At 38.9% G+C, this 24,822-nt stretch overlaps 1 protein-coding gene across 3 annotated transcripts in view; it reads right to left on the reverse strand.

Moving 5' to 3' along the window:
- The window catches only part of qkia (QKI, KH domain containing, RNA binding a), a 63,707-nt gene that overhangs the window by 37,801 nt on the left and 1,084 nt on the right, over positions 1-24,822 (reverse strand). For all 3 annotated transcript variants that reach the window (XM_037695062.1, XM_037695061.1, XM_037695060.1), the window contains exon 2: positions 1,924-2,066. In XM_037695062.1, the coding sequence (XP_037550990.1) occupies positions 1,924-2,066 (143 nt within the window). The remainder of the gene's footprint in view (positions 1-1,923; positions 2,067-24,822) is intronic.

Consider the following 24,822-nt stretch of genomic DNA (forward strand, 5'->3'; position numbering starts at 1 on the left):
ATATATATATATATATATATATATTAGCCTTTATTTAACCAGGTAGTCTCATTGAGCCACGAGAACTCATTTTCAAGAGAGACCTGTTTAGGGCCTTGCTCATGGGCCCAGAGTGGGGCAAATGAGGGTGGGGGCAAGTGTGGATGCTTCACCTACCCCACCCCCCCTTTTTTTTTATGTCATCGGTACTGATATATAAACATTTTTCTCTGTCTTTCTTCTCACTCAAAACTCACATCGAACTGGTCATACTCCTTTTCTTCTCTGAAAACAAAATGGATATAAACATATCTTGACTGACCCTGTCCAGATTATTCTTAAACCACAGATCATGACAACATGACAAGCTCAGCTCTTGAGGAAGTCAGCTGAATACATCCTGATGCATGCTCAATGCATGAAGCTGAATATAGCAATTTTATACTCCACCGTCTGTTACAATAATGAAACCTCAAATTTTATTTGCACATTAAATCTATTAAGGGCAGCCACAAGAGGCAGGCAGACCAAAGGAGGTAAGGCAAAAGATTATCTATGTTCCCATTTAAAACTTACCCTGGTTAAATCAAAATATTTCTCAAAGACTGATGTTTGCCTCTCTACACAAACCCAGTTCCAGGAAGAATAGGACTTATTTCACTTGGCATTTACAGTTTTTCCTGTCGACTTCATAATTTTACTTGGAAAGGGTTATGAATGTGTGTACTAAAATAACTACAAAATATCTCATTGTTGTGTCACTTTCTGTGCATGCGTGTGCGTCTCTACTAAGGTCATCCAACAGACCAGTCATCTTGGCCAACAGAGGAAATTAATTAATTTAGTTGCTTTCTTGACGGCTCGTAAACACAATACAGAGTTACAGCCCCTCTCTGCCCAAAGCAGCTGAGCACAGCAGGAAAAGAGAACACCATGAGAACACCATGGGGCCAAATGAGGACGTTACATTTCACACCACATGTGAGCATCAGTCAGCTGATGCCAACATAATCACAGGTGGATTACACCAGATCATTTTACAGAGTCTTCTTATGGTTTCTTTAAAAACAATAAAAAAAACACTCTAGGCCATTTGAAAAAAAACAAAAACAAGCTGGTACAGATAGATGTACACAAATAAAACAATTTCAGTAGTAGTGCTAATAGTGGGAATTATTAATACAGTTGGTCACAGCAACAATATGCTCTTTAGAAGTAAACACGTCAAGCAAATGAAAAGTCAACCAGTCAGTGTCAGTCTTAACTTCACTTGTAAACGCCGAATAGTATCTATGTCATCAAAATGGATTGTTAAACACGATTACTGCATGAGAGCCCTCTGAGGACATCCACTGAAAATTAACAATCAAATACCACATGCAGTTGATTGATTTGGCCTAAGCTTAGATGCTGCGACTGGCTCTAGATCAGCCAAGGCAAAGCTGATCCTGGCCAGTCTTTGCTGTCCATTATCAATTCTGTCAGGGGAGAAATGCAGAGCATGCTACAGTGGCTTTTGCTTTTTAGTGTTTATATTCTTTCTCACCTTCCTTTTATTTCCAAGCAATATTTTCTTAAAGAACCACAGCTATGTGTATGTCAAAGATGAGGACATGAACTGAGCTGAAAGTGCTACCCACACACCACAAGGTTTTACAAAAGCCCACTTGTCATTTTGAAGACAAGGCTTTCCTCTTTTATTCAGCATTTCCATCATCCTCCACTTCATCTCTACGACCACCATCAGACCTCAAAATTAGAATGCTGCATAATTATAGCAATACAATTTTTATTGTACAAATTCTGCTCACTCTACTTTCCTTGTGATAGTAATTATTGCCTGGTTCCAGTGTGAATATAAACTATAAAAACCAAGACAAATTCAACATTACAAGGAATGTAATGCATTTTTGGCATTAAAGGATCAACAGCTCATCTACTTACATCTGGGTACTCTTTGACAGGCACAAACAGTTTCTCCTGCAGGTGAACAATGGGTCCGATTGGTTCAGGCAGCTCCAGTGGGTGTCTGTCCACAAGGCCATTCACTGTGTCGCTGTACATATCTTTACGCACTCTGTTGATTTCTGAAAAACAAATACAAGTAAAACGTTAACAGGGCAGTACAGAGACTCCATTTGTTTTTTAAATGTGCAGGTTTTTTTTAGATTAATCACAGATTTACTGATTCGTGGGCAGAAACAATGCGACTAAAAGTTAGAAAATATATAATTAATAAATTAACTGGTTGCCTGCATTAAAGATTTGTTTATGCAGTATGAGTCTTTGGAGAACACTAACATGCAACATCATTAAAGTCCATGATTGTACCAATATGCACAAAAAAAAAAAAAAAGTTTCCCACTAAAACCAGTTAATCTGCTCCAGTCATGAAGCTGTTCTACTTATGACCTTTTTCTTTCCCTTTATTCCTTTTAAGCGGTTGATCTGACAGGCACTTGTATGAGTACCTTAGAATAAGCAGATGTTTAAGAATAATAAGGACATTGCTCCAAAGAACATGTTTTACTTTGAGACCTGATCCATTTAGATCTGAACTAACGCACCTTTCTCAATGACCACAAACACTTTCAAGCAATGGCCACCTGCAATTACATTTTTAACCACATGCATGGTTTCTAAAATTTAAACACACACCCCACAACATAGGTGTGGAGTTTAGGCCTAGAGAAGTATTAAAAAATGCATCATTCATAGCAACAAACCTGTATGTGTTCATTTGAGACTATAACACAGTTGGATGAAGATTGACGACAGCAGTTATAACCCCCATTATCTGATAATGCATCATGCTATATTTGCTATATTAAGCTTCTCAAATTGCCATTTACACTGTGTAAGATTACAGCAGCAATGGAAAACATCTGACTGCAAACAGTGGGTCTTTAGAGACCTTGAGCAAAAGAGAGGAGTAAAGGCAAGTACTAGGCAACATTTCCAATGACCGTGTGACTTTTCCCTTGTAGGAAGCTCTAAATTAAACTGTGACTAACTATAGATGCAGTGAGCAAAGCATCACTGACCTCTACACCCCCTGTAAAATCTAAAGGTAGGTCAAGCTAGGGTTGTAGAATAGTTTTGTGGCAGTATTTTAGGTTACAGAAAAACATTCAGGGCCTATTGCTCTTGTGAATTTTATTGTAAACTTGAGTTACAGTAAAGACTTTAAAACTAAAAAAGTGCTGTCTCTGGATAAATGACATTCTGCTAAGAGGTTCAAAGGCAAATAAATTTAAATAGCTTTGTGGGCAACACCAGATAAAGACATTGGGTCAAGTCTCCTGGCTTGTTTGTATCATTTCAGTGTGACTATTTTAAAAGTCACATAACTAAAGAGCTTTGTGGATCAAAGATACTCCCAGAGTGTCCAAATCAAGAAATCATCCCAGTAACCAACCCCTGAAACAGATGACATCAGTTCTATGCAATATGGCAGGAGGACAACATATTGTTTTGACGGTTAAAGAACAAAACACTTTGTTGTCTGTAGTGTCTCATTATATAAAAAGGTCAGGACAGTCTAGTGCAAACAATAAAGACTGAAAAAACAACAAAATTATAGAACACAAATATGTTACTTTCTTTGTTAAAAAAAAATAACAGGAAAAGAAAACATGCAAGGAATCCGTACCCTGAAGCCCCGCGATAAGTGAAAAACCATGAAGTAGGAATAGTAGTACAAGCAGTAAGTAGTAGTTTATTTAAAATTATTTAATTAATTAAAAATAAAAAATATATATAGGCAGGCATTTTAAACCTTTCCCACACTTGCAATATTCTAAACAACGTTTCTAAAGGTTCTAAAAGAGCACAGCATGTCATGATTTCAGCTCTCTGCCTCCCGCTGCTCTCTCAGCCACGCCCACTTATCTGCTCTGCACAGAGATCAGCTGCAGGAGGAAGCTTCTCCCACAGCTGAGGGCTGCACACAGGGGCTAAACCATTTTAAATTATTTATTTTAAATAATAAATCCATGCCGATCGTGTGCCACTTGTGTGTCATGTCCAATCTTTGAAAAACCGCGATAGAGCGAGTCAGAGAAAAACGAACCGTGAAGTAGCGAGGGACTACTGTATTTGCGATTTAAAGATATTGCATTTTCCTCATCTACCAATAAAAAAATGGAGATAATGCATATCTATCTTAAATGCTTTGTTTCTATAAGTAAACATTTAAAGGTACATGGTTCAAGATACAATGTGGAATTGATGAAAATCGTTGTGCCTGTCATTAAGTGTAAAAAAAATAAAGAATATTCAGCCGTTTAGATTATTAGTTATTGTTAAAATTAAATTAAGTTAGTCAATTTTTATATATACTATGTCCAATGCATATCAGTCTATTTGGCCTTCAGATTAAAGAAAATAATATTACAACAAAAAAGCCTTAATCACAGTTAATGTGAACCAACAAGCAGCAGCATTCATTCTCCTAATTTTTATTTCCTCTTGCCCAAATGTCACATTAACATAAGTGGGCTGAACTGGGCCATCAAAGGAGACATGCGGCATTTGACAACCCCTAATTTCAGTGCGACAACCCTTTTCAGAAGCGTTGTGCTTACCTAAAAATTACCCCAGCCTTACATGGTGAAAAAAAAAAATCATTTATCTATCTGCTCAATCCAGAAGAAAGGGCTGACAACTCTGTGTGTGCATGTGTCACTATTGTGAATGGGTGTGTGGAAAAGTCACTATAAAGAAATGACAAAATAGAGCCAGAAAAAGACTAATCCAGAGTGATAGAAGGGTGGGCCATTAAATGAAAACTTTATTGAACTGCAATAGAAGACAAAAAAACCATCTGAAAACTCCATTTTCAAAACAGCTACCTGTTTACCAGTTTGGCCATTTCTAGGCACAAAGCCAGCACGTCATCCACGACCTTTTGTAAAAACCATACAGACACTTTCTGTCAGAGCGATCTGCAGTGGGGGGTTCATACATATACACACACACACAGGAAGAGATTGTAATATCTCCGTTAAGACTTGTACGAAAATAGCTTTAAGAAAAATAGTATGAAAAACAAAAGATGAAAATAAACATCTGAGATTTTGGAGGATGTGGGCGGAGGTTGGTTGGATGAGACAAAGACAAAGAAAAGAAGGAAATTATAGGCCAGTGCTGAGCGAGCATGAAGCAGATGCACGCCTCTTGACTCGCGCTGGTCTTTTCTGCCTCAGTCGAAGTTAAAACACCTCTCATTTTGTCCCTGTTCTTTTCGTTTTCTCACTTTCTGCACTTGTCAAAATCTGCAAAGGAAAAGAAAATGTTACAGACGGTGCCTGCAAAACCGTCTGACCCTTTGTCAAAAAAAAAAAGAAGTGTTTTATCCTCATCTTCTGTGTGATCTTGGCCGTGTAGAGGAATGAGAACCAAATGAAAGGATGTGGGAGCGAAAAATGACACGTGAAATAGTTTTGAGGTCTGATCGGTGGAGATTAAGCGGCAAGCTCCAGTCCCAACCCTGAACAACTCATCAAGGAGAGAAAAGAAAAATAGAGCTCACGAGCTAAATTAAAAACAATGAACAAGTCCAGATGGAGATGCTATAATCAGGTTCAAGACAGGTGAGCTTCATTCAACGAGACCTGCTTCATAAGAGAACGGGAACAAGTCCATTAAGAGGCTGAAAATAGACATGCTCCATAAATGCTCTGCCCTCGCCATGTGGCTCACAGCCAAACGTTTGGCCATGCAGCACACTTCTGTTAACATGAGAAAGAAAAGGGAAAGCAGAGCGAAGGGGAGCAAAATAATATTACGGGCAAGTTATCGGTGCGATCAGCTTCGCCAGAGAAAAGCTACGTTGGATGCCCTGAGCAGCCTGGTATTAGGCTGATAAAATCTGGCACCTGAAACAGATTGAAACTAACACCAATTAATCTTTAACACAAAACGATCAAATGTTCAGCTCTGCAGAGAGTCTGAATGAGTCTTTCTGGCGCAAGGTGGTTTAAGATCAAAAACTTGTACGCTTCAAATCGAGCCATCTTTTTTTTTCTGCTCAGATACGTCTCTATTCATATTTTAAACAGGTGAAGAGCGGGTCTGCAAAGATGAGTCAAAGATAGAAGTAATGTGACGCTATTCAAAAACCTGCAGCAATAATATATGCGCCCAAATGTGCCAGTGCTGAGTAAAACAAGGCTCAGGGGAGAAACAAGCCTTTTCACTTTAAAGCTGTGCACTTTAGCAACCACAAAGCCTGGTAACCCTCTGCAAGCGAAAGGATTTAGGTGTTTAATGCATCCCTGGCCTTTATTCACAGCACAGACAACTTTATCCACGATGGCACTCCACCTCAACAGTTTAGGGGTTTGACAGGCTGAGCATGTGAAAGACAGGGTGTTCTTTTCAAGCAGAAAGCAAAAGTATACTGTGCATTGGTGGGGGTGACTGAACCATGAAACTGTGTGCAGTTCTTGGTTTTATCAACAACTCGCAGCTTTTCTTCACCCTTCCCATCTCTGGGCGGCTCGAAAAACAAAGTTTCATTATGAATGCACCTTATTCTTACTTCCTCATTTTTGATTTAAGAACCTGAGCAGAAAAATCCTTTAATATTCATGTCAAACATGCTTGTTTTGAATGTATTGTACCATCAGCAAAGTTAAGTAGTTTATCCCTAATGCCTTAAAATTAAAAGAAACCAATTTAATTATGAAATAGTTCCTCTCAAATGAGCCTAGAGATGCAATGAGAATAAGAATGAACTGTCTGTACTTTATTTGCAATTGTTTACAACCATTTTTTTTTTTTTACATAAGCTAATCTAAAGGATAGGAACCAAGTAGTAAACAGAAAACTTGACATTAAATTAGAAGAAAACATTGCTATTTGTCAACATAATCAAACTAATGTGTTCCACAAAACCGTTAAGTCAAACACAACAAATGTACGAAACCATAAAACTAAAGTGCTTTCTATATTCCAACACACAATTGGGTGCAATTTTTCACCCAGCTTCACTATTAAACCTTGTTTTCTTGTTTAATAGTGAAGCAGAATAACACTCATTTGTCTCCAGTTGCTCACTAGTTGTTTTCTAATTTGTTCCTATATACTTGTTTATTTTTCAGTTTTTTTATTTCGTGTATTTCCGTATTTAGTCTTTCCCTGTTCACTGACAGTAGCAACATTGTGAAAAGACAACAGCGTACATAAATAATTTTAACCTTGCTTGATAAACACATAACTGGATAAACTTTAAAGAGTGACACACAAAAGGCTGGAGTTGAACTGTTGGCACGAACTAAACATGAGGATGTTGTCACTCATCCCCTGAGGACAAGCTGGGTCTGAGGAAAACAGCTAAAGCTTCACACATTTTGTTTACTCAAAACAGTCAAAATCTTCCAACAGTAAAATTATGCTCAGAATCCATGACTGTAGGAGAGAAGCTCCATGAAAATAAAACTCTAAATGTTCACGCGCCCACTGACAGAGGACAGATATGGGATCAACCGGCTGTCAATAAAAAAAATAAATAAACCAGATTGCAAGAATTTGTAGCTGGTTTAAATCTAAAAGCACAGTGTTGAACTTTACTAAATAAATACAATAGAATTAAGCTTGTGTGGGTTTTTTAAAACTCAAAAACAGTGCAGAGTGCATGTATGTGCATATCCTGTAATATTAAAGTAACTAATCATAGTTGCTCACAAGGCTGAAATTTGATAAGATAATGTAGCTTCAATTTGCAGTTATTCTATAGCTACTTTATAGCTATACAAAAGCATGTGCACTTGAAATGTAAGCACAGCCTGTCAGAGGCCAACCTGACAATGTAAAGCAGTTTATTTGTGTTTAAAATTAATTATATTGTGTCTAAGCATACTCAGATATTCATGTTACAGTGAATGTGTGAATACGAGTCATGCAGCCTACATTTGCAAAGCATTTTTTTTAAACTGGTTCGACATTTATTACTAAAATGTTTATCCAATAGCTAATCAAATCTACTGAAATAAAATAACACTTTTCAGTGACAACTTTGAACTAACTAGTTGCTTTATCATGACAATGTGCAAATATAAGCACAAATCTTCACAAGCTGAAAAGTACAGCCTCATTGAGATTTTGTCTTTTTGCGAGGCAGGCTGAGTAGAATGCTCCAGCGGTAGGTCTTCAAAGACATAAAGCATCATCTACAAGGTTCCTGCTAGGTTTTAAACACAAATAAATATAACAATAAAGTGGAAAACAATACATAAAACACAAACGCACCTTTACCCAACACAAGTAAACAGAATGGTAAGACACTGAGGAGCATCTCTTTCATCCAAACTGAGGACGGGCCTTGTTTTCTACACTGGGGGAGAAAAATGCTTACATACAATGAGAGTAACACAATCTCTCTGAAGTAACACTATGGCTGAGCAAGTGGGTTTAAGTGTACACACGTACATTGTCTGCAAAAACAACGACATCTATAAAAAGCAGCGCATTGTGTTCTCTGATCATCAGTAATGAGCTGCAGCTAGCTGACGACACAATCACAGATAACTTACTTTATATATAAGCTATGGTCCAGTTTGTGCCACACAAACTTTAGCATTTACAACACATATAGAAAACAAACACCCAATTAATAAGTAAACATTAAAACACCCACACACGAGCTAATGAGCCCATGTGCGTTAGTAGGCAAGACTCCCCAGGGATAGTGAGCCCACAGAAATAACACTCCACATGGAAAGAGGAGGAAAACTACCTCAGAAAAAACTCTGCTAAACAAATACAACATGGAAACTGTGCTACGCTGCTCCTCTAGCTTACATTACTGCTCCTAGGTTCATATGCGCAGACAAAAAGATTCATTAGGACTGCAAACAATAGAAACATACAGATGTTTTGACACCTAAGGACAAAAAGGGAGAGAACCAAAAAGTTTTGTCTTCAACGTTGAGAAGAGTACAGCGCCTCCTCTCTTCTGTTCGAAGCCATGGAATACAAAAACGGGAGTGTGTAGGTGTGGTGATGGCCAAGAACAGCAATCAGCAAAGCCATTTATCATAATCGGTGGCAAATGCTATGATTTCTGGGCCTGTTAGTGTGACTGCAAGAAGGAAAAGAAACAAGGTGCCAGGCTGAATGTGGCTTTCTGTGGCTGCTGGCAGTAATGGGGACAGTGTGCTATAAAAAAAGTGTCAGAGCATGTTAGTCTGGTGATTAAACAAAGCAAACAGATGATGAAGACAAGGAGAAAAGGAGCAAAGGAAAGGCAGAGGTAGGGAGAAGCAAGAATAAGCAACAATGGAGAGAAGGGAAACACTATAGCATCTTACGAGGCTCTAGAGGTGTTTAGATTCTTATCCATCATGTAACACAATCATCCAGACATCTGATTCAACTCAAATTAATTCTGCAGTATGTCCACAATACAGATCCAATATCATGACAATATGATTTTCAGTGAAGGGAAAAATGTGCTCTTTAACAGATGATGTGGCTCAAAAAGAAGAATTTAATCATAGGCAGGCGTTCTATTGCGTAAATGTTTTAAAAACTGTGTAGAGCTGGTGCTGTTGGTTGTCACAACAAATACTGCTTTGACTAAAAATGTTTCTTGAGAAGCGCATTAGAATGACTTCTGGTTTACCAATTGTACTTATATTTACAGAAAAATAAACAATCCTTTTACACTGAAATCATAATTTACTGTACAACTATAACCTGTAACCACAATGAACAGATGTGTCAGCTGTCTTATTAAACAGCTGTCACGTGGAAAGTATGTGAAGTGTTATACAAAGACAGCAACAATTCTGTTTTTCAGCTGACACCATGAAGACATATTCTACCAGCTAAGACAAAAGACTAAATTTAGACTATTTTTGTGATTTAAGACAAGATCCATTGACATTATGTCAATCACATCCGTCTTAACAACAAGAGCTGTGACAGAAAAAAATCTATCCTCACTTCCATGAATACCCCAACCCCCAACTAGAGAGTAAAACGAGTGCTTCAGCTCTGGAGAGCTATTAGGACCTCAGTCTAAAATTAGAAAAAAGGATAATCTCTATCTTTGATGATGTGGAACTGCTTTATGGGGCTCTCAGTTGGTGGGGGGCAAGCTGGCAGCTCAATGAGCCATAAGAACACCAGTTTTGTGCACGCAGTGGGGTCTGCTACAGAGTGACGTGGAACTGCAGGGAGGGTTGGCTTGATATTGGACTATTACGGCTTACTTCTAATATCTGCCCCTAGGGGTAAAAGTTTATTACTCTCTGCAGGAGGAGACTTTGGGTGGGGGTGAAACTTGTGCATACACATTCATGCATTTACTCTTGAGAGAGGCACCCCAGGGTGAGTGCGCAAGATGGAAGACCAGTTCTTTCAGACACACAGGCAGTTTGCTTTCAAGAAGCACAAAGAGTGTGGTCGTCAACAAAAAGCCAAAAGCTATTTTACAGAGATGATTCATAATATTGCTAATTATTAAGCATCTGTGAGGAGAAAAAAAAATACTTCTGCAGGTTCTCCTTTTCATTTCGGTTCCCGTTGTAAAGTAATCCAATTTGCTACCTCAGCTGAAACAGCAAAAGTAATGCAATGGATTGCAGACTCCTAAAATACTGCGCAAAGGCAAGATATTTTACTACAATTTTTACCAGCTAAAAGGGGAGCCATATGTAGCGTTAAATTAGAAGCCAAAGCAATTGTCATTTAACAGCTTGGCTTTAACAGCGAAACCTCATAAGCTCAAAACGGTTGCACAAATTTGAGTGTATACACTTAAAAATAAAAAGGGAACAAAAAACAGCCTGTCTCAATGAAGTTTTGGAGAGCCTAACATCCATGATATAAAACCTTTGTCTGTGTGGATTTGATGCATACAGGCAGAGATGCTCATTTCTAACAGGAACAGGTCAAACCCATTTGCTAAAGAACACAAGCAACATGATTCATAAAGCATTCAGACAGAAATCAATCTGTTGACTTTCCCAAAATCCTGCCAGTAAAACATTTGATTACATGCACATGCACGAAAGCTCCTTAAGACTTCATTCGTATCCAATGAGGAACTAGGCATAAAGTTACACACTAAAAAGGTTCACAGACAAATCACAAGAACGTGGGGGGGTTAAGGGAAAATAAAGTGCAGGATGCATGCTTTAAGCTCAACAGATGTGAAAAAACGAGATAAGAAACAGCGAGAATAACAGGATGTATAAACAGAAGGCATGCCCATGGGGTGTTATGTCTGACTACTAGTTGTGGATTTGAGACGTCCATGGTCCCATTTTTTTCTATTATTGACCTGAAACTTTGTCCCTGTAGGAGATCATTTTCCCTACAGCTGGGCGCTGAAGTAGTAAAAAAAAAGTGATGCCAACCAATATGTTGACAAGAAACTTTTATTAGGATGAAGTAGTATTTCTCAACAAGTAACTGTTTAATAGACATCGGAATTTTTAACCTTAAAAAAAATATCTAAAAGGCTCAACAATGTTCATTCCATAAATACTGCACCTTTCATATATGTGCACACACTGCTATCTCCTTGGTCATGCAACAATGGCAGGAAAGGTCCAGCTGTCAAAATAGGAAATAGCTAAGAAGAGAATGGAAAGAAAGGCACTGAGAGTCAGTGTGACTAGAGAAGATAACACACACAGGGCTTCCTGTATCCACCCTGTGTCACTAAGCAGACAACAATCAAAATAACTATTAGCATAGATGAGAGTGAAAGATCTGTTATACTCACGACATAAAGTCACACAAATTAAATGTGACTTTATGTCTTTCTGTAATTTGCACTTTATGCAATCTTTTATATTTGTCCTGCGTCCCCTAGATGGATATTTTGTGCAAGCTTCTAAATGCATCCAAAAATAATCAAAACAAAGCAGAAAGCACAAAAAATTAGTTAATAATTAGTACATTATTACGTTTTTTAAAATGTCGACTACAAAAAAAAGCTGTTGACAGATTGGGAATGGTGAAGCACCCACATCTGCCTTCACCCTCATTTGCTCTACTCTGGGCCCTTGAGCAAGGCCCTTCACACCCCTCAGCTCCTCCCCAGGCACCTGGGATGACAGCCCTCCTCACCACACAGAGGGCTGTGGTAGCTCAGAAATCTGTGGTTGTGTCAGGAAAGGCATCCGACGTCAAAATAATTGTCAATCAAATCTTTGTTCACTCATCATGGCAACCCATGACAAAAGGGAGCAGCCGAAAGAAAAAAAATGTTTACTGAACTGCAGTGCACTACAGGAACATCTGGGGGCAGTATTGTTTCTTTTGTTTGCAGAAGCCATGCACGGTCATAACAGCAAGGAAGAATAATAAAGTCTTATTGTCATAAATAGAAAGTTTTTGTAGTCTGTGAAGGAGAAGTATGGGAGGGGGAGGGGCTATGAAGGAAAAACACTTGAAGACAAGAAATTTAAAAAATGAGGAAGCATTCAAACAAACAAAAGGTTGTGCAAAGAGGAGCCTTCTTTCCACCAACTACAACTTCAATTCATGAACAACTGAAACACAAACACCCTGGGACTGTGATGAGTGGCTCTTTATAAGTGGATCTCAGGAAGGACAGCTAGTGTGTCACATGCCTCATTTCTTAATGTTGGCGTTTGTACAGTTCTGTGCTCGTATGTTGGCTCATGGATGATTTGTTAATAATTTCAGTAATGATAGCTAACAAGTTAGGGGTAAAAGTAAATGAGTGAATAGGAGTAGCTGCACCATCTTCCAGTTCTTTTGCTTTTGCTTGCATAATATATTAGATCAAAGTTCATGCTCAATAATCCAGGTAAAAAATCCAACATAGTTAAGTTAGGTCATCTGGATGATTTCATTATTTTGTTGAAACGTTTCGTCCTTCATCCAAAGGACTTCATCAGTCCAAGGAACCACAACAAACTCAGTTCCACAAGCAGAACACTCACATATTGGGTCATCCAGTTTGATGGTGATAAGATGGTTTCTGGAGTCCGCCCTCTCCCCCGTCGACTCCTCTGAGGCAGCCATGACCAAAGTGGTTCAAAACATCAAAGTTCATGCTCAATAATCCAGGTAATAAATCCAACAAAGTTAAGCCAGATCCTCTGGACGGTTTCATTTTATCCATCTTATCACCATCAAACTGGTTGGCCCACTATGAGTGTTCTGCTTGTGGGACTGAGTTTGTTGTGGCTCCTTGGACTGATGAAGTCCTTTGGATGAAGGACGAAACGTTTCAACAACAACAACAACAAAAAAATTAAACTGTCCAAAAGACCTGACTTAACTTTGTTGGATAATATATTAACCTGAATGAAAAACCTCCTTTAACAAGTATAAAAAATTCATTAACAGATATTTAATAAGCAAAGTGGTTGTTTTGACGTAATATTTGTGAATTTCTAATCAACATATTTTATAAACTGTACTTTGTAGTTATTGAATTCTTCATGAAGTTATATTTAAAATGTTGGGCTTCAGGAACCACCAATAGCACTTTTGGTTATTTATCTGTACTTGTTTCGTTTTTAAATGCACAAGCTTGCACTTTAGTTTGTATTGTTTGTTGTATTTTATTTTTTGATGGTCACATTAAGTAAAAAGATAAATACGTTTGAATATTTTCAAAGTCACAGTTTTCTAAGAGCATTATTTTTATCTGCTGTGTAATGATATATTACATTAATGCAGACATCAGAGTGACATTCATGGGAGGGTAGACATGAGCAGGTGAAGTAAAACATGCTCATAGGAAGAAGATGGACTCAAATAATCACTGACTAATTAACTAATGAGAAAAATCAAATGGCAACACAGAAACAGGATGTGTTTTAACTGTGAAACTTTATAAAATCTTTACATCAACTGTGACTGCATGTTTGGGCCAGGAACAAACAAAAACAGCAGATCTCTGCCTTAAGTGCAACAAGAAGGATGATAAAATGATTTTAAAAAAGGTTTTATTTGCTGTATATTTGGGAGGTGGAATAGTGAGATTAAAACATGTTTTCTCTTTCTCTGTATTAAAAAAATGAAATAACTAGATTATAACAAGAAGGCATTAATGTCACATAAGAACAATACTCTGAATGTTTTTAACATTTTACATTCTTTTATTGATGCTGAAAAGCTATATGCATCAATCTAAAAGTTACAGATGTTCTAGATCCCAATCCTACTTCTGACTATTTTTTTGTAATGAAATGAATAAAAGTTGATTAAAATGGCACACCAATGCATTAAAATAGTAATAAATTGTTGATTTGTTTCCTCTTTAAAACCTGTTTTAACAAAGTTGAACATGGGCATCTTGTTCTGCATGAGCAAATGCAGTTTATATTTGCAGAAAAACAAAAACAGGGCAGCAAGGAGGAGCAGTGCTTGGAGCCAATTTCTCTCACTGAGAAGGTCGCAGGATAGCCTCCCATCCTGGGGCCAAAGTTTGGATGTTCTCCCTGTACATGTGTGGGTTTTTTCCCACAGACCTAAACCATGCACCAATCCGTTATTTTTACCCACGTCTTCCTTTCTGGATCGTGGGGTTCACTGGTGCCCATAACCAGCCATTAATGTGTGAAAGGCAGGGTACACCCTGCACAGGTCGCAAATCCATTGGCAGCACGATGGCTCAGTGGTTAGCACTGTTACCTCAAAGCAAGAAGGTCCTGGTTCAATCCCCGGTTAGACCTGGGGTCTTATTGTGCAGATTTTGTATGTTCTTCTTGTGCTTGCGTGGGTTTTCTCCGGGTACTCCGGTTTCCCCCCACAGAACAAAAATGTGCATGTTAGACTGCCGTCAGGCCCAGGCTTCCCTTGCAAAAGAGATCTGTGATCTCAAAAGGGATTTGCCTGGTTAAATAAAGGTTAATAAATAAACCACATGGACATGGAGACAAATAACCATTCATACTCACACCTAGGAACAATTCAGAGTTACCAATCAGCCTAACATGCATGTTTTTGGTCTGTGGGAGAAAACCGGAGTACTCGAAGAAAACCCACGCATGCATGGGGGGAACATGCAAACTCCACCCAGAAAGGTTCTGGGCTGGGATTCAATGTGTCAACCTTCTTGCTGAGAGGCAACAACTCTATCAACTGAGCCATTGTGCTGCCAAAACCAGGCATATTAGGTTAAATGTACTTTTAAATTGTCTGGAGTAATGAGTGAGTGTGAATGGTTGTTTCTCTCCATTTGGACTAGTAAAGAACAAGGACCAAGAACATGTCCAGGGTGTACCCCGCCCAACTGCTGTTCATAGAAATTTGCTTCCCACAACCCAGAAAGAATAGGCAGGGGGGAAAATGAATGAAAAAACAAGTGCAGGGGTTAGGAAGTCAGCAGACACACAGGTTACACAACAAATTGTGTGTATGTGCCTGTCTGTCTGTGTCAGCTTGTTTTACTCCTAGTCACAAGGCCTGTTGGGACTTGTAGCTAAAATCTTAAATTCCCTTCCAACAGCCAGTAGTTGTCCCTGGGTGTGACAACACACACACACAAACCACAGCTGTTGTTGTGTCTTTGTGCCAGCTTTTAATTGTCACAAAATTTTCAACGAGAGGCCATTTTTCCAGCATTGGAATCTTATCATTTGAGTGTACTCATGTTCAATATAAATTAAACACTCAAGAAGCATGTTAAATATGTAAATACAGTCTTTGCCAGAACATCCGTTGCTCTAGGCCAAGTTTTAAAAGATTGCCTGTACAAATGATTGGCAGATATTAGTAAAACATAAATTATCTCTAAAGGAATAAAAACAAACAAAATAATCAAGGTATAGTTTAGAGACAATGACAAACTCTTGGTGACTGATGTACTTCCTGGTACTAAGACTGATCATTCTGAAAAGGATGCAATGACTAAAAGGAAGTGAGGGCTGCCCGGATACCTTCACTTCTCAGCCACACTTCGTGAGCTTGTTTGGTCTGTCTGGAAAGGGGAATTACTGTACCTGCTTGACAGTTTAGTCTAAGTCAAGCTGAATGCTGCTTGAATTTTACAAAAACTTTAAGGAGGTTAAGAAAACTGGGTCCAAATGTCCCATTGTAAAAAGAGCGAGAGAGATAAAAGCAAAAGCAAGAACCCTTCTCGCTGACTCAATAGCCATTAACAAAGCTTTCATTATGCTTGAGCTTTTAAACATTGATCTGCCTCACAGCACTTGGGTGTGTGGGGCTTAACAAATCTTCAAGTGCATACGCATGTACACAATTACAGCCAGAGGGTGCAAGCATGTTGTCTCTACCATCTGATGTTGGAGTCTGGCAGTGAGTGAGTGCAGAACCAAGCAGATGCTACGATCCTGAGCGCTGTTAGCAAAGGCTGGGTTGATGCAAACCGACAGACCATGTTGCAAGTCTTTAATGTCACCACTGGTCCTCGCATGAAAGAAGCAATATAGCCCCTAAGGCTAGATTTTTTGCCACACACTCACACATATGCAGAAAAAAAGCTAAAAAAAATAGTAAACAATTGGAAGAAGAAAGCTAGTAAAAGGAGAAAAAACAGGAACAAAGATCAACCAGACAGAGAGAACAAAGAGGGTGATGTTAGCAGTAAAGACACTGTGGTAAAATAAATACTAAAGGTGAAAAGACAAAGCCAGGAAAAATGAGTCAGACCCTTGGGAAAACACACAGATTTTCTGTGTAGGAAAACACTGCAACAACAATGGCACAGTCCTCATATTGATCAGTGAACTATCAATTTTGAAGGCAAACAAGATGAGCAGGATGTCTATGCAGGTTTAGAACAAAAAGGAAAAGAAAAACCTGTGCCTGTTTGAGGCAGAACATACAGGATTTTACATGTTGTTGAGGGAGGAGGAGCGGTTCATCAAAAGTGTCAGTTGCTCAATGAACGTAAATCTGGAAGAAAAACTCCCTCAACAGACTAAACTTGTTTCACACGACGTTAGGAAACGGAGCAGAGGTAGGAGAGAAGGGTGGGAGGCTGTGGAAGACTGAAGAGAAAATTAAAGGGGACAGAATGAGACAAGCCTGTATCCTAACAGACCACACTTCACTTTAAGGTGTCAATAGCTGCTGGCACCCTGGTCCCTCCCACACCTGTCCCCCTGCTCTACAGCTTCAACCACAATCAATCTTCACTTTCCTGAAGGGTCACCTACTTTCATCGAAAAATATTTCAATTTAAAAGCATCAACCAAGCAATTAAAACACAGCCATGTCCACAATAAAACTTCAATTTACAACCAAACTCCTTCAACAACAACAACAAAAAAAAGGTCAAACTTGTCATATTTCAGAGTTTACCCTACCAAGGAGGGTGCCCCGCCCTGTCAGCAGAACAAACCCCCACCCCCCACTGCTCCGCCCCTTCCGGACAGGGAGCAGAGATTAACAGTTCAACTCAAGACTCCAAACCGTGCACAATACAAACGTAGCGCTCCGCTACAATATCATTCAGTTTTTTAAATTAGCAACTGTCACCGTTTTCTTTAATTCAGAATAACTTTTTCTTTCAATTTGAGAAGTATAGCCTCTTAACTATAGCAGCAATATTGTTTTTGAACAGAATGAAATAACACATTATAGAACGAAAGAGGAAAATCTTTAGAAGCTTACAAAAAATGTAAATATATTTGACACTTTTAATTTAGATTAAATGCAGGAACGCTGTTGTCTCACTTCTTATCTAGGACTGTTGCATTTTACGCACACGAGCCTGTTTCTAGATAAACAAGTTAGGTTGCATTATTTTAACTGACCCATAGCACTACACTGTCAAAATAACACATGGTACAGTTGTATACACCTTATTTATGCCAGCTAGGTGCCTGACACACAACAGGATTTCTACATAATTAGTTTCCACTGTGCACTACAACAGTAACAAAAACATGGATGCTAAAATAAGGTCACACACACTTATTGCTTATAATTCAACCTGTGCTAATTCTCATGCTATGGTATCATCAGTCATCCCCCAAAGGGCTATCCTGACCCAAGAAAACCACCGTGTCTGCCATGTAACTAACGTGTACAAAAAAACAATATACTAGTTATTTCCTTGATCCAAATCTCAAATTCAGAATAAAAACTGTAGGAATTACAAGCATGGCTGAATGGCTGAGGTCAGAGGAAATATATCATTGAGTTCAAATGATAATAAACTGAAACAATGTCAAGAAGTCTGGGAGTGGGAAAAAACCTCCTGTACACACCAAAAAAACCAACAACAAAAAACAGCCATATGTAAGTAATAGGAAATAAAAATAATGCCTGTGCTAAAGGACATAATGCAGAATGTAACAAATAATGTATGCATCGTTCACTAATACAGGAAATGTAAAAAAGTAAAAAAGTTAATGTGTGTACCTTTATTTTTATGTAAGATACAGGTCTAAATGTGTTCAGACAAAAAAACAAAACAAAACAAAAAAAAACCTGAGGGAGACACTTTAACACATCTTATCAATCATTTAATGCAGGGCTATTCAACGGGGGTCACAGATTCTGAAGGCCAGCAGCACAGAGGCCAAACATCCAGCAATTAAAATCATTATATAAATAAATCAAGTACAGTACAATGATCTGTTAACTTTTAAATTTGTCTTGTTTTATTGCATTGAATCATAAATGCAACAAACAGAACCCAAAACCCAAATCTAGAACCCAAATATATTATATATATTTCAATGAACTCATTTGGTGGGCCGGACTAAAGTCACGTGCGGGCCGGAAGTGGCCCGTGGACCACCAGTTGTAGAGCCCTGATTTAGTGTATGCTATTGATAGCTGTCATATGTTAATTAAGCATTTCACTAAACACAAAAAGAAAATAAACATGTCCAAGCACCACATTTATTCAATCAACCAAAGATCCAATCATTGATCTTATTCTCAGGGAATAACTCAACCTGACCAACTAATCTCATCATCATTTACAGGAATATAGCTTGAAAATCAAAATGCGTATTTTTAGTTTCACTGAAAGTACCACACTAAATTGTTTTTTCCTTCAATTTCAAAACAACGTTATTTGTGTCACCATTAAGAGCATTATAACCTGTAGACATATAAAAAATGATTGTATAAACTCAGCCAGTATCATGGTATGCCATCATCAGCCAAGATAAAGAACAAAGTGATAATTACAGCATGTAAAAAAATTGCAATGCAGTGTTGTGGTCTGGTTTAAACAGGCAGCACTTGTGTGTTTACTTCGATGAGAACTTAGAGGAATGACGCAGTGTGAATTTCTGACCCATTAAAGCACAAAAAACCATTGTGTAACATTTGCTGAGGGACAGAAGGGTGGACTGTAGAGCTGAGGAGGGGTCAGTGGCCTTGTTCATAACTAACCAATGACCTCATTTACAGCACATAGGGGTCCTGTGTTTTACCTCTCTGATCTGTATCACACAAACCATTCTTCCCTAGGCAGCCTTGGTTGCTTTTTGTTTTGCTTGCAGCCAGCACAACTGATCAACAGAACAGAAACAAGGGCCATGATCACTGATGTTGTAGCAAACACATTCTTTCCTGTTAGCTATCTGTACATTCTGATGTCCGTCTTTCCAGTTTAACATTGTGCAACAGAGGCTCTTTGTCTTGCCAATCGAGGTCTAATCGTATAAAACCATCTACCGTTTGCTCTGTAATCTTTCAGCCATTGCACTGAGAACAAACCGGCAGAAGCAGCACCACAAGCACACAAAACAAACAACCAAAAGAAAAACAAGGCAACCACAAATTAGGCTGTATCATTGTTGCAGAACTCTTAACTTCATTCATGCGTTGCAGTTGGATGCGTTTCACGTGGTGATGAATTATGCTAAGCAACCCATGTTTTACATTAAAGCGCAATATTATAGGGCTGACAGCCAGAGCAAAACACAAGTGTGTGACACGTGTAATTGGACTTGAGCTAGACTGTGACGACGCAAAATACATGAGGGGATATTTATGTAAAAATCAGCTCTTAGTGTCATTGCGCCAAGAAATCTATGCACTTTGGAACATTATAGTTCAAAACAAAATTGTTCTCCATCAGCAGGAAAAACGAGTGGTAGATGATCTCTCCTGTATCATACTTCCATATTACTAAAGATTATTGATATGCTAAGCATGTTTGAGAGTATTTAAAGCTAATTTTGAAATAACAGTTAAAATCCCAAAGGTAATCACTATAATGCACAAATAAGTCCTTCTAATAAACAGGAGCAATATTAAGACAGTTAAATGTAGTGTCTTGACAACATTTTACAGGATTTTAAAAAGCTAAAAGGACTACTGGTAAATGGAAATACCAGTAGGAAAAATAGAAAATAGATAAGAGTATAATAAAAAATATTAAATCTACTAGGTTATTATTTTTTTTTTACATTTTGTCAATGTACTTAAATGCCAAACAACATGTGGCAGTATGAAAAATGGTTTAAAAGAACAATAGCAATGATTAAAGCAATAAGTTGTTCTTGTTTCTGAAAATGTGTTTTAGGTGGCACCTGAATGCATTCGGAAAATATGAACTTAGGTTTAGACTTATAAGTGTTTCTTAGACAAAAATAGGTTTGTCTGTGAAGCGTGACTGCAATGTTTTTTGCTAATATGCATGCTGGAATATTGTTCCCAAACATATCAAATACAGCAGAACAGTGTACATGTGGAAGTTTGTCCTGTAGCCAAGTGCTGTATTTCTTTAGAAATGTTGAAACTATGATGAAATGTGATGAAGCAATGCAGATACAAAGAAGTGACAGACTGTTTAATACCATTATCACTTCTACTGAAAAGTGCAGCACCTGCAAGGTGAAAATAATAATCTACTACCAAACAGAAGATCTAGAGGAGGAACTACTTCTACATCTATGCTCTACCGTTACGTATAATGTAAGGAGAAAAGAACAATAAAGAGGAGTAAGAAACCTGGTAAAAAAAAAAATCTATTTTAAGATAGGTACAGGTTTTGCTGGCACGGTGGTGGAACTGGTAGACTGTTGCCTCTCAGCAAGCAGGTCACCAGATCAAATCCCGTCCGGAGCCCTTTCTGGGTGGAGTTTGCATGTTCTCTCTGTGAATACGTGAGTTTTCTCGGACTACTCCAGTTTCCTCCCACAGACTTGCATGTCAGGATGACTGGTAACTTTCAAATTGTCCCTAGGTGCGAGAGAGTGAATTGTTGTTTGTCTCATCATTTTTGTAACCAAAATAAAACTTAAAAACGAAAAAGAAATGATTCTTTCAAGTTTTCTAGATGTATAAAACAAAGGTAGAAGTTGAAGTACTTCAATATGGCGCTCATATTAAGCTGAGCTAAAGCACGGTATGAGTGTGTGTGTGGAGAAAACAAACATCAGGCTGGAGGTTAAGTGCTCTGACTGTGCTCCTGGTGAAATTCCTGAGCTGGCTGCCAACGCTCACTTGCCATTCCTCCTCTGAAAAGAGAGAAAATGAACGTGGACGGGTGGGCGAGAAGAAGAGGAACAGAGTGAGCATTCTTTTCATTATTTTTTTGGCTTATGACATAAACAGGGAAAAATCAGGAAATGAAAATAAATGACTCAATTTTTGACAAATTACTTGTTAAAGACACTACGTGTTCTGAGGGTTTAGAAAGAGAGAAGAAACGGGGGGGACTGTGATGAGAAATAGAAGTGGGAAAGCTATTTGAAACTCCTAAAGAATGTAACAGGGTGTGGCCCAGAACTTCCCCTAACAGAGATACTGTGTTTGCTCCTTATGCACACAAATGTGTTAAAAGAGTGTATGTGTTGAGCGGATTCATGATGTAATCTAAATAACTCAAAAGAAATCTCAGAGACAAACCCATCTCTGTGAAAAAGGATAAAAGAAAAGCAGGCCTCTTGTCACCACAGCAAGAAAACAGCTCCCCCTCCCTCTCCACGCCTGTCAGATGGAAAAGCAAACCACTGACTTGCTCTCTCTCTGTGGCGCTTTCCTATCTGGAAAATACAGAAATTCCCATAGATATGTTCGTTTCAGATGACAAAACTCAAAGAAATAAAACAGTATTAATAAAATAACAAGTAACCCAAATAATTAAAAAAAGTCCAAGTTAAGAAGCTGTTGTAATAAAATTATTGCAAGACCCTCTTTCAACATTTTCCTCTTTAACCTTATTTGTTATTTGCTCAACGCCCAGTGCAACAACTCTCTAACACTAAACACAAAGCAACATACTTTCAGGAATAATCCCCGTGCACTCTTTTCCTCTGTTCATTTGAAGCAATTGATCTGGTGTTACAGCTCTAGGGGGTAAAAAAGATAAACAACCTCTTGCTATGGGTTGTCTTAACAGGCAGCAGTATACGGGGGAAGACACTTCGTCTTGGCGACAGTCAGCCTGGCAGTCGGAGCAGGGAGTAAAGACAGGAGGCCAGGCGGAGGCAGCAGTGATAAGGAGGCCCCAGCACTCACGGGACTGAGGCCTCAGATAAGAGTCTGAAGTTGTCGCTGGATGACTTTATCGTGCAGCATCCGAGATAAGAGTGGCATTGCTCTGGCTAGAGCTGGGCAAGGGCAATAAGACGGGTCCAAGGTTAAGAGTCCGAGCAGAGACCAGAGCTCACTGCAGTGGAGCTACTGGATAGAAAAGCCACCAAGCAAAGCTTTGACAGGGAGACATGCAGGGCAATGCCATGTCCTGCTGAAAACTTCCCACCACCTCACCCTGTCAGACTCACGCCCCCACCTAATTTATTACCAGGGAGAAGGCTGTGTGAGAGGGACCACACGAGGGTAAGGTAGCGGCAGACAAAGGAAGACAGCATAGAGCTTCCAATTGTGCTTTCTCGCTGGTGGCTGCAGCTCAGTGAACCAGCTTACTGAATGGATCTTGGTTAATTAAATTCTCGCTTATAAAAGCTGCTTTAGGAGAAGGTTTGAGGAGAAGAGAAAGGATTTGTTCTTGCAACAGCAAACCGTAATTCTGCATTTGTCAGTCTTCAGCTGTGTTCTCTCTAGGTAGCATCTTAGGCTAAAGGGCAAGTCAAAGGTGACTGGAGGTCTTGCTCTGTACAGAACATAAAGCGTTGAGATGGAGTGGAAGAGCATAGTGGTGCAAAAAGAATTTCTAGGATTCTGCCATTCATCGCAATCTGTTCTCTAAACAGCTGTTCCCAAAAGACCAGTTCTCTACAACGGTGCCACCGCGCACACTAGACAGTTTGTCCTCCAAACGTTGACAGCTCTCCCAGGAACACCCCGTTAAAACCATGACAAAGACACGTGGCCAAAATTCAGATCTGTAGGATGACGGTGTAGCTGTGCCAAAACAAGAGGCGCATTCAACACGACGGAAGTTGTGTTTAGTTGACAGAGCTGTGTGACAGACAGCACAACAGGTCATTTCATCTAAAAAACTAAACTCAATAATTGGCTTGTTTGTCCAGCTGGGTGAACTGACCAATTACCGGTAAGTACAATCAAATGTGCGTGGCCATTTAGATAATTGACAATTGATTCTGTTTCCTTTAAAACGTAAAAACAAAGTTAAACTCGTTTAGTGTTTTAAATCTCTGCAAATAAATCACTTTCTATATTCCTGTCCGAAGACAGAATTCTGACGAGGTTTAATTTTGTTTAAACAAATCGAATTTTATGAATTTATTTTGATCTTTGTGCCTCTCAGTCTTGTAGGAACCGATAGAGGAAGCTTGAAAAAAAAAAAGGACATTTTTATTCTCAATACAAGCACTATTTGCTAACAATAAAAAAAATTTAAAAAAAGGATCAAAAGTCTCTTGTTCTGCTATCTTAGAACACTTTTCTTGACGGCTAGATTGTAATATTATGATATAATCCATGTCCATCTGCCAAGAAAAAAGTAGTAATTTGAAGCAGCTTGTTGGCAGGCAAAATGCAGAGAGATAAATTAATTTGTGACACCTACAGGAGATGAACAAATGCAACGGATGGGGGTGTCACATGGGCCTGTCAATCGGTCAGCATGACCTTGAGGAACCACATATAAACTGGGAAAATATGAAGGACGACCATGGACACATACTACCAGAGCAGCCGTCACACTCGAGGGTGGTGTCGCCTTTCTTCCACTATGGAAACAGCTGTGCAGACGTACAAAGAATGTTGGGTGGGTGAGGGAGATGTGCAGCTGTTGTGAGATGGACAAACTGTGGAAAAAGACATGCAAGTGTCCACACTGAAGTTCTTGCTGATTTAACTGCTAATTTACTTTTTTTATTAGATATAAACGGCTTACTGGACGATTCTGTTTCAGTCTTTAACATCCGTAGCGTACTTCTTCTTACGAGCTGTCTTGACAAGACAATGTCAAACTTCCCATTTTCAGTATATTTCACCTAACACAGCCACAAGTGGGTAATTCGAGGACGACCGTGGCTTACTGGAGTTTGCACAGCCTGCTTAAAATAACACGTTTATTATTATTATGACCCACACCTCATGATGCACTTTATATTTGTAAAGCACCAACGTTTTCACCTCTTGGTCCAATTAAAATTGCAGACTCGTTTGCCGTAAACACGGCCGAGTCTGTTCTTTTCAAAATGGAACGGGAAGGGACAGCCCACGGGGCGAACAAACCAAACAGCTCCCTTACCGACGGCCAGACAAACCTCTGCACGGCGAGGACGGTCAGCTCATACGAATGTAATTTTTGGCAGCAGGGTAAAGTTTGGACCGGTTCTGTGGAAACGCTTGTAAACCTTAGTCATGTGTGGCTTTATAGAGACTGGGGCTGTGAAGTTGCAAGCGTCTCTGCTATTATATTATAAACACAGATGGGGGACATTCCATCTGCAGCCTCAGAGGACTTGTTTCTTATTCCCATACCTCGAACAGCCAAGTACCACCAAAGCAAACTTTTAACTGCACCATTTATTT

The sequence above is a fragment of the Nematolebias whitei genome, chromosome 21, assembly GCF_014905685.2.
Source record: "Nematolebias whitei isolate Nwh7 chromosome 21, NemWhi1, whole genome shotgun sequence".
Classification (NCBI taxonomy): domain Eukaryota; kingdom Metazoa; phylum Chordata; class Actinopteri; order Cyprinodontiformes; family Rivulidae; genus Nematolebias; species Nematolebias whitei.